The sequence below is a fragment of the Bombus fervidus genome, chromosome 15 (genome assembly GCF_041682495.2).
Source record: "Bombus fervidus isolate BK054 chromosome 15, iyBomFerv1, whole genome shotgun sequence".
NCBI lineage: Eukaryota > Metazoa > Arthropoda > Insecta > Hymenoptera > Apidae > Bombus > Bombus fervidus.
Genome location: NC_091531.1, coordinates 5,274,885 through 5,295,045, shown reverse-complemented (window position 1 = coordinate 5,295,045; position 20,161 = coordinate 5,274,885). Strand labels below are relative to the sequence as shown.

The 20,161-nt window shown below is 36.1% G+C and overlaps 2 protein-coding genes across 4 annotated transcripts in view; one reads left to right on the top strand and one right to left on the bottom strand.

Moving 5' to 3' along the window:
- Positions 1–3,798, top strand: part of Hml (hemolectin) — a 14,609-nt gene extending 10,811 nt beyond the window's left edge. The window contains exons 32-36 of the mRNA XM_072018682.1: positions 7–305; positions 366–1,008; positions 1,101–1,440; positions 1,503–3,455; positions 3,529–3,798. Coding sequence (XP_071874783.1) covers positions 7–305; positions 366–1,008; positions 1,101–1,440; positions 1,503–3,455; positions 3,529–3,719 — 3,426 coding nt within the window. The 3' untranslated portion in view covers positions 3,720–3,798. The remainder of the gene's footprint in view (positions 1–6; positions 306–365; positions 1,009–1,100; positions 1,441–1,502; positions 3,456–3,528) is intronic.
- Positions 3,789–20,161, bottom strand: Rim2 (replication in mitochondria 2). Of its 3 annotated transcripts, none has more exons than XR_011801944.1 (7): positions 19,886–20,160; positions 18,037–18,222; positions 16,665–16,939; positions 9,481–9,599; positions 7,097–7,310; positions 6,172–6,659; positions 3,789–6,098 (listed from the first exon to the last, which is right to left on the bottom strand). XR_011801944.1 is itself a non-coding variant. In XM_072018708.1 (6 exons), exons 1-6 carry the CDS (start codon positions 19,924–19,926, stop codon positions 6,382–6,384), a joined length of 1,113 nt encoding a protein of 370 aa, XP_071874809.1. In that variant the 5' UTR covers positions 19,927–20,160; the 3' UTR covers positions 3,789–6,381. The 3 variants fall into 3 exon arrangements, 1 of the variants encoding a protein (XP_071874809.1); XR_011801945.1 differs by lacking the exon at positions 3,789–6,098 and adding an exon at positions 6,885–7,014 and having other exon boundaries at positions 6,422–6,659; positions 19,886–20,161; XM_072018708.1 differs by having other exon boundaries at positions 3,789–6,659.

Genomic DNA, 20,161 nt, shown 5'->3' with positions numbered 1-20,161 from the left:
TTCCAGGTCTGTCCATACGACTTGCAAGCAGAGAGTTGGGAAATTTGTAATACAGTGAAGGGTACCTCCTTGGCAGAATGTTCAAAGACTATGGATTTGGAAAAATTTGTATCTGGTTGTATGGAGAGCACGTGTAACTGCCTGCGCAGTAATTTCACATACAATGACTGTCGTTGCCGTTTGTTAACTAGTTTTATCACTGAATGTCAAGCTAGTGATCTAACTATAGATCTGTCTATCTGGAGAAACACTCATGATTGTCCAACATCTTGTACCCCGCCTTTTGTTCACAAAGATTGCTTTAGGTACTTTAAAATTAATGAATGAAATGGTCTGACATATTGCTATGAGTAATTTCATTGCAGAAACAAATGTGAAACCAGTTGCGAGAATTTGCAGCAGATAGACCCTTGTCCAGTAATGCAGGGAGTATGTTTCTCTGGTTGCTTTTGTCCAGAGGGTACAGTACGCAATGGAGATGAATGTGTACCTCCTACACATTGCAAGGATTGCATTTGTGAATGGTTAGGGAACTCCAAATTCATCACCTTCGATAGAAAAAACGTGAAATTCGATGGAAATTGTACATATATTCTCTCCAGAGATATTAGTGAAAACACAAAGGGAAATGAAGGACACACTTACCAGGTTCTGGTATCAAATAGAATTTGCGATACTGGAATATGTACCGAGGCGATCATAGTTCTTTACCAGGATCATGTAATTAAAATTAAGGAGGGTGCGCCTACCCAGGAATTCGAAGTGGAATTGAATGGTTCGAAAGTGTACGGATTCCCTTTCAATACATCTTGGTTGACTCTAGAACAAACACCTTCGGAGAAGCTGCTGTTACTGATTCCTTCTATTCAACTAGAGATTATCAGCTACCAGCCGAACTTTGCATTTAGCTTGACTGTTCCTTCTCACATCTTTGGAGGTGCTATAGAAGGTCTCTGTGGTAACTGCAATGCAGAGGCAGAAGATGATTTGAAGCAACAAGATGGCCAAGTATGATCATTTTCTTAATACAATAAACAGAGAAACAAAAAAAAGATAGAAAAGTAAAAAAACTGATGATCTTAATTTATTGGTAAAAATAGGTCGCGGACAATATGCAAGATTTTGGTACAAGCTGGTTGGTCACAGAATCTCCAAGTGGTGTCAACATAGACACGAATACGTGTATTTCCATTAATCAAAGCAAGTGCGTTCTATCACCAACAGATCAGGCTACATGCAGGAAATTATTAGATACAATGGACTTTGACATATGTCATAATCTTGTTGATCCAATGCCATATTTTATGGCCTGTCAAGATAGTATGTGTTCTGGAGGAAGCTATTGTGATAGTTTTGAAGCATATTCAAGGAAATGTCAGCAGATGGGAGTGTGCCTAATCTGGAGAAGTAGTGAAATGTGTCCTCACTTCTGTCCTCCACGTAAGTTTCTTTTTTTTTATCTATATTAAATTTCATCACTCAAAATACTATCTTGTTTTTAGACTTGGTATATCAACCTTGTGGTTTTACTTGTAAGGAGACTTGCGATACAATCAACGAAATCAATAGCACCGCGTGTTCGAAGAATTATGAAGAAGGTTGTTTTTGTCCTCCAAACTTCGTTTTTCATAATGATACTTGTATTCCAAAGGAAAAATGTTTATTATGCGATGAAGAAGGACACGTTGAAGGTGATATATGGTTCCCAGATGTTTGCACAAGGTGCACTTGCAATAGAAAGAACATTAATTGCGAGAAAACCGAGTGTCCAGCAATAGACACTATCTGTGAAGAGAACATGGCACCTGTAGTCGTTAATGGGACAGAGGAATCTTGTTGTACTAAATATGTTTGTATTCCAAAAACAGTAACCACCGTAGCACCCTTCTGCATTGAAGAACCTCAAATTCCAGAGTGTGGCTATGGACAAACTGTAAAGGTATCTGTAGATTCAGATGGATGTAGGAAGTACATCTGCGAATGTGTGCCACCATCAGAATGTCCTATCCTCAACGAAGTCGCACTAGAAGTCGAAGAGCTGGAACCCGGATTCGTGCAGGTGACAAACACTTCTGGTTGCTGTCCGAGATCTATGACCATCTGCGATTCTAAGACTTGTCCTGCAGCACCATCTTGTCCAGAATATCATGAGCTGAAATCTGATGTAAAATGGGATGCTTGCTGTGCCACTTACAAGTGTGTTCCACCAAAAGATTTATGTTTGTATAATGTTGAATCAGAGAATAAGATAGAAATGTCGGAACACATAGTGGCGAAGAAGCTTGGAGAACAGTGGATGGATGGAAAATGCACTTCCTGCATCTGTGAATTTTCTGAAACAGGTCCCATACCGAAGTGCTTTACTACAGAATGTCTCAAAGCAGTGGACCATCCAGATACATCTGACTTTGTCATAGAAGAAGTCCTTGTGGAGGATAAATGCTGTCCTAATTTCGAGAGAACAGCCTGCAAGGATGGAGATAAGATATACAATACTGGTGATGTCTGGCAACCAAATCCTGAAGACAGTTGCACTTTAATAAAGTGTATCAAAGATGAAAATGGAGTACAAAAACAAGTGAAGGTGCAAGAATGTATCACAACCTGTGATCCTGGCTTTGAGTATCAGCCCACGGATAATAGGAGCACCACTTGCTGTGGACGATGCATTCCAGTAGCTTGTATAGTCAACAATAAAGTGATAAACGTGGGCGAAGAATGGCTGTCTCCCGATTTCTGTACCAAGTACACTTGCCAGTCCAACAATGAAAGTATCTACGTAGAATCTCTTACACAGAAGTGCCCAGAGATGGATGCTCGGGAAGAAGCTGAATTTGAGATAGAAAAGCAGTACATCACAGGCCAGTGTTGTCCACAGTTTATTAAAACTGGCTGCCGTTATAATGGTACCATGTATAAACCGGGAGAGAAGTGGAAATTATTGGATGATAAATGTGCTACAGAATTCTGTGTGTTGAACGATGTTGTGACAAAGTACAAGGACATAGAAGTTTGCAATAAAAATTGTACTCTCGGCTGGGTATATGAAATGAACGAGGCTGAATGTTGTGGAAAGTGTAGGCAGGCTTATTGCGTGGTTGGGGATATGTTATACGAGCCAGGTGCAACCTGGTCTTCTACTGATAATTGTACTTCATTTACCTGTATGAATCAAGGAGAACAACTAGTCATCAGCAGCAGTTCTGTAATCTGTCCTGATATAACTGATTGTCCAGTGACCTCAATTTACACACAGGATTGTTGCAAAATGTGCAATTTGACATCATATAACCAAAAGGTTGATTCTTGTGCTGCTGAAGTCTTAGAGCCACAGAATACTATTGGTATGTTCAATATCAAGCATCGAGGACATGGCATTTGCAAGAATTTAGAGCCCATTGATGGAGTCACAGAATGTCGTGGTAAATGTGAATCCACCACCTATTTCGACACAGGTAAGTCTTAACAAATACAGTACATAATTTATACCAGAACTACTGTATAATTATATTATTTTTTCAATTGCAGAGAATTGGAATCAAGTAGCCAATTGCAAATGTTGTCAACCAACAGAGTATAAACCTCTAGTTGTTGAACTGACTTGTGAAAACTACAGAACATTCAAGAAACAAGTGGCTATGCCAGTTTCTTGCACCTGCTCAGCCTGTACATCTGGTAGGAGTGGTTACAAAGGAAGAAAAGGCGGAGTAAAGAGCTAAAGATCTAGGAATACTAATAATTATAATTACATTGATGTATAAATGTAAGCTTTAAAATACACTCAAGAATACAAAAATACTATTCGTTGACTTTATTGATGGATCCATATATATGTGTGTATACATATATATATATATATATATTTCATTTTAACAATTTGTGTATCGGCATTCTTATAACTACAATTCCAGAGTCATACTAAATACAATAAAACCTAATTCGGTCTTCTCTGACAAGACTTATAAGCATGAATTTTTCTACTTTTGTACTTTAAAATTCGGATGATGAAGGATATATATCAATTTATTAGAGTAACAAAGAAATTATTTAGTAATATATTTCAGAGTAAAAACATAATTTCCCAAATACCAGACTCAGCCGATAATATATAAATTATAAATCACAACTTCTTCGTCTTTATTGATCATTGTAATCATCACAAACCGAACAGAGACAAACCAAATTTACTCAGTGCCAATCTTAGCGTACAATTCCCCTAGCTCTGACTCATCGATTCGACACAAATACAAAAATAGTACTTATGAAAAAGGTTTTAGACTAGTTTCCAAAAAACCTGAGCCATCGAATTATAGTCATCTTACAAAACGGTACAAACTAAGAAACAAATTAGAAATCTTAGTTTGTGAGTAACATCAAGGCAAGAAAAGTATAAAAATTAAGAAGCTACATTACACTCCCGTTTTTAATATTGAACGGTATTAGTTCGCAAACGTAATCGAACTTACGAACATTAAAATATCTCTCAATAACAAAACATTGTTAATCCTCTCTTACGTACATATACATATGTGTGTATATAATATACATATGACTTTAACATTTTATCTCTTCTTCAACGAATCATCATTCTTAACAACAATATATTTCGACATAGTATATCTCTAAGTGCATAGTTTATATAGATATTACCGATTCAAAAAACAGGATAGCAGCTATAAATGTTTTCTCCCCTGAACATTGCAGAAAGAGAAGAAACATTTTTACTATATCATTTTTATCTTGACTGGAGGCGGTAGTGCACTCGAAAAAATACAAACAGTCGCAAATCTACTAATATATGTAACATAGAATGTGATTTACTATTTTATATACACGACTTCTAGATTATTATGATTTTATGAAATTATCGATCGGTAATATTTGACATGTTCAATATAGTAAATCTTTTCTCTTCATTGTTTTACAAGTTTTACATGCAAAAAAAGATTATTATCCAATTTTTATATACATTTTTAATTTTTTATTTCTTATTGCTAACGTAATCTATAATAAAATGTACTTTTATTTAAATAGGTTTTCTACACAAAGAAAAAGTTGAATTTTGATGCTTGAGCGCTTCATGAAATAATTATTTAAAAATAATGAAAAGTTTATGTCATGACGGACAACAATAGTAATAATAATAAATCTTCCTACTCTAATATGAATAGAAGCAAACACAATAATCGTCTACCCTTATTGAAAATTTATATTTATGACGATATCGTTCCCTAACTTTCTTTTTCGTTGGGAAGAATAGCGCAAGACAATAGTCATATTTTTTTCTTAATCATTAACCGGAATAATGTATTGATAATTAATAACAAAGTAGAAATGGATACAAAGAAACCGACGAGAGCAACCTGCCTCTCACACCGTACTTAACAATAACTTTTGGTTTAGATCAAGTGTACATGTTGCTCTAGAAAGATCGCAATACTGTATCAGATGGAAATGAGTTGTTTCTACCATACTGAAACACGAGGATCATGAATTTTAAGTATTTAACCTTAGAGGTCTTTTTTTTTTTTTAAGATTACGTTAATTATAGTTAATCAATACAAAATTAGGCCAGAGAGTTCTTCTAAGCTACAATTGAAATTCAATTTTTTCCTCATGTTTCGAAAGCCTTCAGAAACAACTAGAGACCAAACTTGGTCTTTTGGCACTACTGTTATTGCCAGTCAACATAATTCAATGATTTCATTAACCTGTTAACTGGAAAAGACAAAATTACCAATATTTTCAATTTAACAATTTAACTGTGATACATTATAATTATATACATTTTCAAGAGATAAATCAAATTAATTCACCTTCTAGTAATTCTTAATATTATCTTTTAAAAATATATCCACATTTGTAAGAAACAAAATAGATTATTTGTTGAAAACAATTTTCCACAGATGAAAGTGCCAGTTAGCAGATTAATAGTAACGAGAAGGTGACATAATCTTACTCTTGGCGCACTCTGAGTCTATGTAACCGACTCGTTTAATCCAGCTTCACGATCCCCGCCTCCGTGTGTGTGTATGAATGTGTCGACGAAGGTACAGACAGACAGTTTAGGCTGTTCCTCGCGTACGTACGTACGCTACCTGAAAGGAGGAAGGACTACTTTTTGCTACGCTTACAGACCACACAGCAGCGCTGTGATACCTATTTTGCTACCTTCCACATGTTCAATTGGACCTGACCGGCCGTCATGGTCCCCAAGTTCGGAAACGCGTGTCCGAATGGCTTCTCCCAACGTCTGGACGCTCTCTTGGATGGCATTGTTGTTGTTGTTCATTTTCTTTTTTTCGAAACAGACGTAACTTTTTCAAAACTCGCCACAAGATGCGAGCTGTTGGCCCATTATTCAGGGGCCGTAAGTAAGTCCTAGGCTAATTCTCGTTTACCCTTCGGCTCTGTGTAGAACTTGGACTCATTGCCGTTGCTCATGTTCATCGCCTGTTCGTGAAAGTGCCTGCTTAGCAAGTATACCACCGCTTCGTATGTTGCCATTATAATCGCCGTATTTGGAATTTGTCTAATTAGGTGGGTACCGAGACCACGGTACAGACCGTGTAATCCCTCCTCAGCGTGTACAGTCTTCAACGTTTGCCAGAAAGCCTGGTACTTGGTACCTTCCTCTCTAAGTCTTGTCCTTGCTACTTCTGAAACAGTTCAAATTGTTTTAATTACTACATCTTAGTTTAACCACATCAGAGTTATTTGCTTAAATTGGAATGATCGTTTCTTTGATTTTAGGAATTCGTTGTCAGGAGAAATGGAAGTTAATTGATACTAAAACTGTTCTATTAAAAGAACTAAAATAAAGTTATTCCTTCTCTAAGCAACTAGTCCTCTTTTTGAGATTCTGATACATTAAGCGCAGTTACACGTGTGGTGGAGACGTGTTGTACTAGTGCGCAGGATGTTTGCAAGAACTAGAGAGGCTTTTGCGAGTGAGGAAGTTCGCACAAACTGGGTGCTTTGCTCTTGAACCACAGCCAACTCACTGAGCAATGCCTTAAAAATAGAGCACAATTGAAGGAGGAAGCAGAAGCTTGCATTTCGTGATGATAGAATTATACAACACAGCTGACCTTACCATGGGGGTAAGCGATGGTGGAGGCGATCGTTTTTGAGAACGAGCCCGCCGCCATGAACTCTAAGAAATCGCGCAATGTTTTGCGATTGTCTGTGCTGCTGGCCTTGTACGTCGCTAAAGAGGCCTTCACGGCCTCGTAGATCACAAAATGTATCACAGTCTCGCTTATTCCTACGTAGGAGGCTATAATGCCTTTGTAGAATCCCAGGATACCCTGAAAATACAATATGTAATCTTAACTTGAGTTTCATCAACCATCAAGACTTATCATACTCCTAGTTTCCTATGGAAGGAATGTGAGATTGTCTGATGTTGCTAATTGTTAGTCTTGGGTAATCTAAAACACCCAGCCTGCCAACAATGAGAGCTGTAACTAAATAGTCAAAGAATAATTCCTTATTTTTAAACTGGTGAATATGTAATACGAGAATCTTCTTTTCAAATATGTATATTCTTGACACGCTACGGTCAATTTGTTGGCAAAATGAGTGCGCTGCTTCGTTATATGCGTAAGAAGCTCAAGAAAATCAGAGTATCATGAATTTAAAATTAAATATTCGATAAAAACATGATACATGTACTTATGCATTAAACCAGTTTGTTAAATTTTTCAAAGGATTAAGGAACATACTATGTTCCCAATAAAGAAATTATCTGAAGAATACGTACTAGAGATATTTGCACTCAAAGATACGACAGACGTTAAATTTCGAGAATGAATAATAACTTGATACGATTTATGATCGACTATCAAGATTAATTAGGCGCCCCCATTCACGCTGTATTACTTTTTGATTGCTAATTTTCTGTCTCTGATTCGCAAACACGCGATAGTGGAATTTTCCGTGAATTAAAATTACTGACTGGATTTATATTAGAAAAGAAATCATAAAAGTATAATATTCCAATAAGTTAATTAATATCTACATCGTAAGTGCTTCAGAAAATATTGACCTTTTTGTTTGAATATGAAATTCTCTGATTTTCAGGAACAATATAGTATAGGCGGAAATGGAACTCGCTAACAGACATAATGATACAAATAGAAGTAGAGAAACTAGAATGGGAAGACGTGGGTTATGAACGGAGGATTCTATCGTAGAAGACTGTCTACCTAATCAACCTTATCACTGCATGTACACGCGTGTTGTGCGATCACAGCGAGAGAAAAGCGAAAGTATATAATTGCCTGATAAATGGTTGGGTAATATTGCACCATAGAAATTGCTAGAATTCCCCCTCCCCTATAATTTCTAACAAACTGTTCATTTCTTCTCGCGATTATTATTTATGAGAATTTTCTTGTTTCGTCCAGTCTTTTAATGATAAGTAGCCAAAATGCTGAATTCTATTAAAACAGTTTCAGTCTCTTTTTATTAAACGAAAAAAACGAAACTAACGTCACTTAGACGCCGGCTACAAAAAGCCCGACAGCATGACGTAGTATGAACTAATAGATTACTTGCCATAAAGAAAAACGTTGTTTTCTCATCTAGAAGATATTTTCGGCGCATTTTAACTATTCGTAGTTCGTAGGGACAATTTTAGAATTGGCTCTGCTGCAATTGCGATGCAAATGCGACGTCTACGAGACGTAATCAAACTATATGAAAATGACACCACGATTTGATATTCTAAATAAATTTTGTTTACATTATACTGTGTTCGAAGAGCTCCTACTTAAATTATGGCTCTAGATAACGATACGCGACTTTATCATTTTGTAATGAATTATGCCGAAAATGTTGAAGATCCAGATATATTTGGCACTCGCATCCTATGCATCTATGATCGTAAAAATATCGTTGGCTACCGAATCGGGTTGTACATTGTATGTCGTGACAGTTGCAACATTATGTTATGTTGACTTTCGATCGGCAACAGGTTTAAGGTCTCGCATTTCCTAAGCCTCAGAACCAGTTTTAATTTAAAGAAAACAAATGAAATTGTTGTATAGCATTCACCACATACTCTCCGTTCTTTCTAAGTACAATTATCAGCCTCAAGAGCATACTATCAAACTCTTTCATCCTTGTTCTCCCAGTCCCAAGAGGGATCTACAACCTTAAATATACCCTGCTTCCTAAAATCAGAATACAGTTAATATAGTTTCCCTGTCTGATGTCAGGAACATACGGTTTAAAGCTCGTTACTCCTACAGTATCACAGAGGCTATCTAATCAGTGAATTGATGATTCAGGATGCAACAGTGTCGACCACAGACCGTGTACCAGTGTGTTTGACTGTGGGTGGTGGGGAAACTTTCCGATGATACGCTACTGATCATATGCAATGGTATAATAGATTAAAAAAAGTCCTCCAAGATGTTCCAATATGACATGTCTCATGGAACGAGGAGTGTCCTCAGAAGAGAATTTTCGTACCGATTGGCGATATATCCTTTGCACACACCCCATCGCGGTGATTTTGTTTGTTCGATGGTCCAGCTGCAGCCTGGTCTTCACGAACCAAATAGGATTTGTCAACGTGCATGCCACGAAACCTGAAAAATGAATGCACGTGTCTTTAATCCGATCAGTACGTGTGGGGCGAACTGCGACTGTCTGAGCCCTCTTCAAGAGCTAATTTACTGGCTCCCTAAAAGTCTGTTTCTCGAAGATGGTCTTTGGAGAAGCGACGCTTAGACCGCCAACGCAACGTGCCAGCTAAGAAAACATACTAAAAAAACAAAAAACAAAAAAATCCAGGAATATCCGTCTGAAAAAAAAAACAATTCAATGTTTACATCTAAAGTCGCAGGAATTTGTCTCTTTTCAAATTAATCTAGTCTCATGCTACGATAGTCCAAACAAAAGAACTGGAGAAGAATAGAGTAGTAAGATGCAAAACTGCCACGCTGTTTTTCCTTATAATGGTCCAATTTTAGACCGTACACCTTTAAAGAGCCGATTAACAGATAATAAATTCGCTTAAAACAAACGCTGTGGAACAACTATGACCACAGATAATTCGACCTTCTAATGTCTATGGTAATTCAATAGCAGTTGCGCCATCCATATAATAAGCAACGAATACATTCGAGCCAAGAAACGAATGGCTGGTTGAATTCTTTTTCGTGAATCCAAATCTAGTCTGTCGCTGGCAGAAATTCCCCGATCGATCCACTGATTCCTGTAAACATGCCAACTTCTAAAATTATCGTACTTACGACAACAATCGAACTTTTCAATGGACAATGAAATGCGATGAAGTCAGAAACGAATTTATACGTTAGATGTTCACCTCATCCACGTTTACGAGAATCGAGGACGTCGAGCTGAACAAATGAATCGATAGTTATTTCACGTTTTCCTAATCACTCTGAAATCAGAGGCGAAGTTCAGAACTGTCCTAATTTTTTACACGGAAATGCCTGTAATTAGAAAAGGCGACAAATTGCCCAGCGTGATCTTGTACGAAGCTCTACCGGAAAATCGAAGAAATATTCTGGATCTGGTTGCTAATAAGAAAGCCATCATCTTTGGAGTCCCTGGGGCTTTCGTTCCAGGATGTTCTAGGGTCCATCTTAGAGGATTTATCGAAAAGTAACGTCTTCGGCACAACTGTTAACTCTCTTGTAATTATTATCGTGATTTTTGACTGTTGCAAAAAGCATTTCAGAACACGAGCGATAATTTCACTTAATTTTGTAATATACAGAAATTTGTTTGCTAATTCAGATCGACAAACCTGAAATTATTTGGCTTTGAAGAGATAATCTGCGTGTCTGTGAATGATCCATTCGTGATGTCTGCTTGGGGAAATGCCAAAGGAGCAAATGATAAGGTACTGACGTCAATGAATGATAATGACTTTCTAAGATTTGTAGGGTTATTGGCTCCGAAGCTGAAACATAATTTTCTGTATGAAAGTAATAAGATCGACTTTCACTTAAGTATAGTATAAGATAGAAGATTCGTTGAAATTTAGGTGAGGATGCTGGCAGATCCCACAGGATCATATACCAAAGCCATAGGAATGGACGTGGATATTCCGGAATTGGGAGGCACCAGGAGTAGAAGATACTCCATGGCCACCGTGAATGGCATTGTAAAAGAATTATTTATAGATGCACCCAATGTGAAACTTATGTGCTTACAAACAGATGGTGTTCCTACATATTGTACTTAGCATAGGTGTAGCAGCATAACAATAAAAGTAGTATTTACAGTTACTCGCATATTATACGAGAATATGGATCATTTATCGCAGTATAAAAATACGTAAACATCTTCTTTCTAACGCTAACATTTAATTGTACAATAGAGTTTCAATAAAAAAGAGGTTGACCTTTTTGTTTCATAACCAGTTAGCTATGTTTGCTCTTCGTTTTCATCGTTTACTCTTTGCAACATATTTTAAGTACACGCTTTTCAAAGAGGTCGCAACAACTAACTGGTTATATTCGATGCCGTCTTCTTCTTCATATTCTTTAATAATATCTGCTATGATTAATGCTAATAATGGTACAACTTCACGAAAACTTTTATCCTTTTTCTTGTGATATGTTAAATCTCATGGTGTACTACATATAAACATATCGGTGTCAATTACCCCTGGTATTAATTATACAAAATAAGTCTATTCTGCAAGTTCGAAAACTTAATTTCCAAGAATTGCTGGATCGCAGAATCTAAACAAATATTCTAATATTAGTGAGGACCTGGAAATCAGACAATTTTTTGCTAAAAATCTATTGTACAATTACATGTTATTGTTAGGAAGAAATTATTTATGTATTCTTTAGCTATAATAAATAGTCCATATCATTGTACAATGAGCAATACAATATTACCACTTCCTTTTGTACGAAGCATACAAATACAGAGATACTGCTGTGCCCGAGTATGAGTAAACTGACAAATTTCAATTTCCAAAATCATCAGACTTAAAGATTGAAAAATTCAAATTTTCAGACTTATAAAGCTTAAAATCCAGAAATTTTACGTTTATTAATAACGCTATTCCCAGTAATTTCCTTTGCAAAATTTCCTTGAACTTCTTGTCTCAAATTCGCCGAATATACGTAGTATCTTAGAACGAAGTTACACAGGTATACAATCAAGGTCAACGTAAATGAGAATCGTCACAGATAACCTAAAATAAGCTGTAAACAAGTATCGCTTAGCGCACGCAGTACACAGTGCTCGGCATTCCAATGGAGTCCGGCAATTGATGACTTCCCGCATGTACTTTTGCACGTTGTCACAAGTGCAACGTGATTCTATCGTAAACACGCTTCGTCAATTTTCATCCGACAGCGTTGCGAATCAGAACACGCGAGATTATACGCGATTAACGTGGCGTGTTATTCGCCATACACTTCCGTAACTTATTGCGAATTACAAATTTATCTTATCATAACGGCACGCTCACGCTGATTTGAAAAAAGAGGGAAATTTTTACTGCGCAACAGTTTGTCCTCACCTTTGACGTGTTTCACAAATACAGTAGTAACCTAATACATTTACGACGATACTTCTTGTTTATTGATCCTTCGTTTTCCGTACATATACGGTCAAGACGTTCGAGATAGTTTTAAGGCTGCGTAATGTCATGTTACAGCTATTTGACATTCTTTCGAGTATTAATAAGCAAATACTTGAGCTCAGCAGAATCTGAGGAATACTAACTGTTTTTATTTGACCTATCTCACTGTGCAGAGAAACACTAGAACCGCTCTGCATATCGATTTCAGGCGCGAGATTCCTAGGTGACACACTTTGAGTTACTTTGGATGCTGGACTTAAAGATGCACTCTAACAGTTATAGTAGTTTTGGTGAACTTTCGTACTTGAAAAATTAATATTAATATTAACTTCAGGATTTACAAAACATCAAACCGTGGAAACCAGTGGTTCAGAAAAATATTTTATGTATATGTTATGTATATACATTATGTATATATTTTTAAATGTCATTAGCGCTATAACGAGACAAGACTATGATTAATATTGGACAAATTTGAAACGGATCTGGAAATGTATATAGAAGTTATAAAATATTTATTGAAAGCATATACTTCGCAAAAAGCACCAAAGTATGTTAACAGTCAATTATTTACCACATTAATAAGGCACATATATAATAATATACATATAGTGAAACCATTTTCATTACTATTTATACGTTTAAGATTACTGTTCATGATTTATACTAATTTTTCATTTGAGCGTATGTTTCCGATAAAGGCCTTATACATTTTCAGACTGGTTTCAAATTTTGCTATTATAATTAGGATAGTAGTGTCTCGTTACAGTGCTAATGAAGTTTTAAAAAGTTCTGTACATAGCATAGTATTATTTATATTGTAGGCTCACAGCCTGTTACAAACAAGGTTATCACTATGCACGTATCCACTACATATATCGTACATATATATATATATAAACATTTACACATATCAACACATATACATATACTTATACATATACGCAGTACAATGCACATAATATATTCATAAAAAAGTTCTGTAGTAAATGTTCGAATATTTTCGTGAGCCACCGTATCTACACCTCGTTATCACTACATGTATTTCAGTATTCCAAATATTCCACTGTCCACTATTTCAAATATTTCAAATACGCCTACGTTTCCAATATTGAAATGTCTCGATCTTCAATATTCTAATATTCTAACATGCCAAGATCTCCGATACATTAATTCTCGCATATTCCAATCCAAGTGTCACAGTAGGTTAATAGCATTTCAAGATTCGAAGGACGCGTGCAAAATGCTTGCGTAATCCGGACGCGTCGCGTCGCAAGCGATGCACCGGTGGTAAACAGTGCGTTGGCCGGGATGACTGCCTGCGTGGGTCATTACAAACTGGGTCAATAGGACGGAATATCTGCTTGCAAACTCAAGACACGGCCAATAAACAATGCCAGTCTTTAGCGACCAATTTATAAATACGGAAAATTTCTTTTCCATGTAAACATTCAAAATATACTACCTAGTAACTTCATCAACTTAGAACTAGATCATATACTCGACAAAACAGTCGAACTTGCAATTATAGGCGCTCGATGATTTCTATAATCGCTCCTATTTGAACAACATCTTTCTCAATTACACATTTTAGCTGCAAGTATACGATCGCATTTGTTATGCACCAGTGATGTAAATAGAAATTTGCATAACGTGTATGCAAAGCATTATCGGACGCGTGAAACAAATTATCGTAGTCAAACCAATCTCGAGAAACATCATACAAAGCGGGAACTAAAAATCAGAAGAGGCGTAGCGGCTTGATAACAAGTTTGAAGAGAACAATGCTGTCGCCGGTCAGGTAAAAGTGGTGTTTCATTGAAGAGGTCCGAGAGTTCTCGTGGCAGTCTTCTATTTTTAACATTGAACAGCCATGTAATTTCAATGACCGCTCTACCTGTCTGCTATTTACGACTTAAACCGACAATCCATAAACCGTGCTTTTTCTCTAAGCATTCATTACCAAGTATCCGTGATCTTCATTATCAGATGTAGTTGAATTTTGGCTAAAATTATGTAGAAAAATGACAAACACGATATATTTCGTTTGATTTTTTCAAGAAAAAACATAAATGAAATTTAAGAAGAATAAGATAAATAAGAAAAAGCGAAACAGATATGAAACATTAAAAATATACTTAACTCCGCGTTTGATTATATTGACCAAAATATTCAGGTTAATTTTGTTATCACTAATAAATTTTATTTATCAAGAATCTTTCAGTCGTGAAATCACACGATAGTCACGAGGCATCGCGTTCCGAAAATGATCTAGAGGGAAAATAACGGAGACTTCAGGAACATCAAATTAAACCTTCGCAGGTTTCTTGTCACATGCGATCATCATGCAAGGACGCATGAGAGCCGTAAGTACTATAACAGCGAGTGTTTCAAAGCCATTGGATGCAATTGTACGCAGATGAAATAAATCGTGAAGAAGGAGCAAGACTAACTAAGATCGTAAGCCTAACAGAAACAGAGAATCCAGCGAAGAAGATTCGAAGTAATAGAGGAAGATACAGAATATTTGTTATTTCGAGAAAAATGTGCAATGGAAAAATAAGATCTAAAATTCTAAAAATTATATTGGACACGATTGTTTAGAATTCTTTAAGCAACTAAATTCCATTTGTCCGAAAAATCAAGACGTCAAAGAAATGAAACGAATGCAAAGAAATAAAAAAACAGAGCGTCAGTTTCGAATTATGAAATCTTAAGTTGTGTAGTCACTCCGAATGGGGAAAAACTAGGTCACTGGTACGGAGCAGCTGATGAAAAATCAGCTGTTAGGCGACTACGTGATCAACCACACGTTTTCGACCAAGCAGAAAGGAAGACCCTTCGAAAACAAGCTTACGTGCCATCAGACGCATAAACTAAATTACATAACGTGATCGGGCTCCTTTTCTTGTTTAACCAATTTTATTAATTACTGGCTCTACTGTGAATTGTTGGATACAGTGAGTGTTACACACAGCACCCCTGCAGAGAAATTAGTATCCAAAAGAATAATCTGGCACTTGAAGTTTTGTTCTTTCCGGATAAGAGTTATCTGCCAATTAAGCAGGCCAAGCAGATTCTTCAATTAATTGCAATTACTCATCACAATTTCTGAGAACTAAAATAAGCATCGCTTAATTCATGATATTATCAATGTTAAACAACAATTCTCATTCAGATAATTGATTTTATATTATGCAAACATTTATAGAACAAATTGATGATAAGAATTCCTGTGAAAGTATTTCCAGAGATTCCACGAGGACACAAATTCACAAGGATTTTTTTCTTTGTTATACGATAACTAAATAAGATAGACAATGTGAACTATCAAACATACGGAATTGAATGTAATGTCATGTTATCGCACTAAAAGAGGTCAGAAACAACAATGATTGGAACCAGTTATTTACGGCAGTCCATTCAACTAGATAACAGCGAGTGACGCGCGACATGACCCCACTGAGCTCCTTATCAGTGGCCGCCTTGATTGTTCTGAGGGAAAAGAGACGGACTACACGATCCTAATGCATTGTGCCTGGTCGGCCGATGCCTCAGCTAGATCTTCATATATACATACATACATATATTTCTGTGCTCAGCTATTCGTCTTCGTTCTATTCAACGATGCAATTTTACGCTTCGATCATTATGCTTGCTCTTTTCATTTTCCATTACGTAAATCGTCAAAACGATCAACGTCGATAGTACTGTAAATTTTCTAATTTGTATAGCACTGTGCTTTAAAAAAGTCGCTCCATAAAGACTGATTTGAATGGAAAGAAATTTCATCAGAAAATACCTTAGAACGATAAAATAATCCTTAATAATCCCATCTGTGCGGACATTTTAGTAACATATCTATTTATGATCTATCAAATTATCATTCATATAATCATCTGTAATGCACAACATATTCAGGCTTTCAAGTAACGCTTCTCAATCATTCCTCCTTCGCTTAAGACATACATTACGTCACAGCAGTAGCTAAAATCAATCACATCGGAATCAAGCTGCAGCAGAGCCGATGAAAATACGGGTCTGATCGATAAGAACGGAAGTGGAACGATAAACTTACCGGCACAGAATGCAGAGAACACGTGCACAACAGCGGTGTCCGGGGGGAAGATCGCGTTGAACGCGACTTTGCTTTTCGAATAGGCGCAGAAGTAGATCGCCCTGGATGGTGCGACTCCTACGAGGTTAGGGCCCAATCCTTTGAACAGGGCACGAGTACCTTCGTTCTTTACGATATACTTGATGCATTGGTATACACCGGGTGCGGAGTGAGTATGGGGAGAACCTCCTGGAGAAGGGGACGCGCCAAAGTGAGAGAGAGCAACCAAAGCATGCCTGGAATCAGTATAGTGAACTTCGATTAACTATTAAACATATAAATAAAGTTCCATTCAATTTTACTCCGTTCTGTCATCGCAGCTTTTTCAACGATATTTTCATATTTTTCTCGTTTCACAAATTAATCTAACGCGTTAAACAGAGTTAAACTATTTATTAAAAATACCCTATCAAGTTTTATTATATCTAGTATTTTATATTATATAACACGTATGATACAAATGATGTAAAAAATTAGACTAGATGATAATACAATAAATATAAATTGAAAGCAATGAAAAGTATTCAATTTGTATTAAATATCAGGAGATGTCTTAACACTTATGGTTAAACTGTGGAAGATTAAAAAATCTACAAAATGCTTATAACGTATAAAAATATCCGAAGTATATAAAGTAGTGCACTTATTTTATTTGTTGTAATATTTAATAAACAAAACAAGCTTCTATCTAAATTCTATTTCTTTAGGTATATTCATAAAAATATGAAATTGCATGAATATCTGCAATCTACTTATGGGCAATAGTGTAAATCAATTGATTCTATAAAAAATTGAAAATTAATCTAAAAGTATTGGAAGCTTGAATTTTTGAGAACACCCTTGTCAGGATTTCTAGAATCAACAACGCGACGCATACACTTGGTCGAGGCTTTATTTTTAAACAGGCATGCCACGAATGTAGGAATTAGTTGAGCATCGGTGCTGGACCATCTCGGATGTATTCGGAACACGTTTGAACATCGCGTAAAATTAGTTTACATGCCCCATCTTCTCTAATATCACAATCATTGTACAATTGAAAATGTCCCGACAAGGTAAACAGGGTTTCAAACGCAATTAGCTAATGTATAACATAGACAAGCACGAGACGAGAAGAAATATGATCCGGTGAAATAACGATAAGCAGGTTTGTTGCTTCGTGAAGAAATCGGTGCTCCGAGTATCAATTCATGCTCTTCATTTTGAAAACAAATTCGAATTTCGATGCTAATCTAAATTTGATCTACATTTTTAACTAATCTAAAAAAACAACAGTCGTCAATTGTTCTCGTTATAAATGTAATTAATTATACAGAGGTATTAATGAAGTTACCTTGTATACCCTCCAGTGCACAGTCTTCTCCTCTGTTCCGGTTTCGGGAAACTCCTGCACGTTACATGACCCGAAGTGAGTTCCTTGTTCACCGGAGGTGGATAGAAGCCGGATGAGGAAGATTGTAAACGCGTTTTAACCACTTCTAAGGGGCAGGTAACTATCGCACCGGTCGTCCCAGCCACTCTGTGAAACAAAAAATCCAATTAGTAAGAAATTAATGAAGCGGTCAACAGGAAGTTGATACGAAAGGTTGATAAATTGAAATAGAGGATGAAATTGTATACATAAGAAACTATCTTTTCTCAGACATTTCGTCTAATATATGTATGTAACACTACGATGTTCTATATATATGTATCTATATATGATGACAAATTATTTGTAGCATTGTTCGATGGAATTATATCACTAGAATATCAATGCGTTTGTAAATTGTACCAAACGAAACATATATACTACACCAAAAAACAAAATTGTCAATCAAACGTAATAAAATGAAACTAATTAAAAACATTGAAAACAGATTGAAAAGTAGAGTTGTCATGGCGTAAAGGAGAAAAAAATTTGTAACGCTAATTGTTTGGTCGAAAACTTTCTACTAAGTATGATTAACTTATGATAACAAGATGTGTTCTACAATTATCAATGCACACTATCATTAGGATGTAAATATATTCCTAAATTTGTAATGCATGTGTCACACAACAAACGAAACGTATTGTTTTTAAATACAAAAATTCTTGATTCAGTTTTGACAAAATTTAATGAATTCATGCACAAAGGCTCAGTGACTTTTAATTAGACAAAACATTTTGAAATATCATTGGCATTCTAAACAGACACGACTATCGTGACTATATTGGTAAAATTTATAACGGATCTGAAAATGTATATAGAAGTTACAAAATATTTACTTGAAACATATATTTCACAAAGATTACCGAAATATTTGGAAAGTCAATTACTCGCTATATCAACAGACCACAATATATAGTGAGGTCTTGAGCACTATTTGCTTAGGTTTGCTTATTCATGTTGTTTACCATCTTTCTAATATGCGTACATTTGTAATAAATGTTTTGAAACTTTTATATATATTTACGGATTAGTTTCAAATTGTGTTATTGAAGTCATGATAGTCGTGTCTTATTACAGTGCTAACGAAACTTCAAAAAGATTCGTATAATGCACATAGTATATTCATAAAAAATATTCTGTGGTAAGTGCTCGAATATTTTCGTAAAAATATCACTGCGAATGGTAGAACGTCTAAGAAACGGTTTCAGAAAGCCATACGTAGATTCGTCGTAAAAACATGTACCCCTCATTGAGAAGCCGGTTATAGTGCGTATTATACTACGCGCGATATTATTTCGATCCAGATAGGAGTTTCGATGATATACATCGCAGCGATCGAAGACTCAACACAGTCGTAAAAAATTATCTGACACAGACCGAAAATAACATCGTGGCTTCTAAATTTGAGCGATCAATTACGCATAAGCAAGATATACACGAGCTAGTCTGAGAATGACGTAACAACCGCGAGCCGGCGAACAATGTCGCAGCATTCAACATTACGGAATTCTCCTGAGTCACGTTTCTATAGAAATTTCTAGGAATGCGCTTGTCCAGAAGCGCACAATATTTTTATAAATTACAACTACTGCGCAAAACGCATGTACATCTATTTTGTTAATAAATAGTTTTCGTCGAAATAGCCGGTGTTAATCTACGACGTAAGTTCCTTATCTTAATTTATTTTGTTATATATAAGTTCCTTATTCTAATCTAAATTTAATGGATGTCGAATTTGATATAAAGGAAAAAGAAATGAGAAACCCACCCTCCGGCGACGAGATGTATCGCGGTATCGCGATCCAACATTCTTCCACTTAATCCTGTCACTCTGAGAACATTAACTTCGAGAAAAGACAGAACAAAAAATACACTGTCAAGTTCACATACGAGAAACGCAGAGAAATTGCGTACAATTGTAATGTATTATTCTTTCGATAGTTAACTTGGCTCTTGTCTCGACAATCAAATTAAAAAAGCGCGAACGAACAACACCACCAACACGTTCAACACCCCGGCAACAACTGATTGCATTGATCGCAAC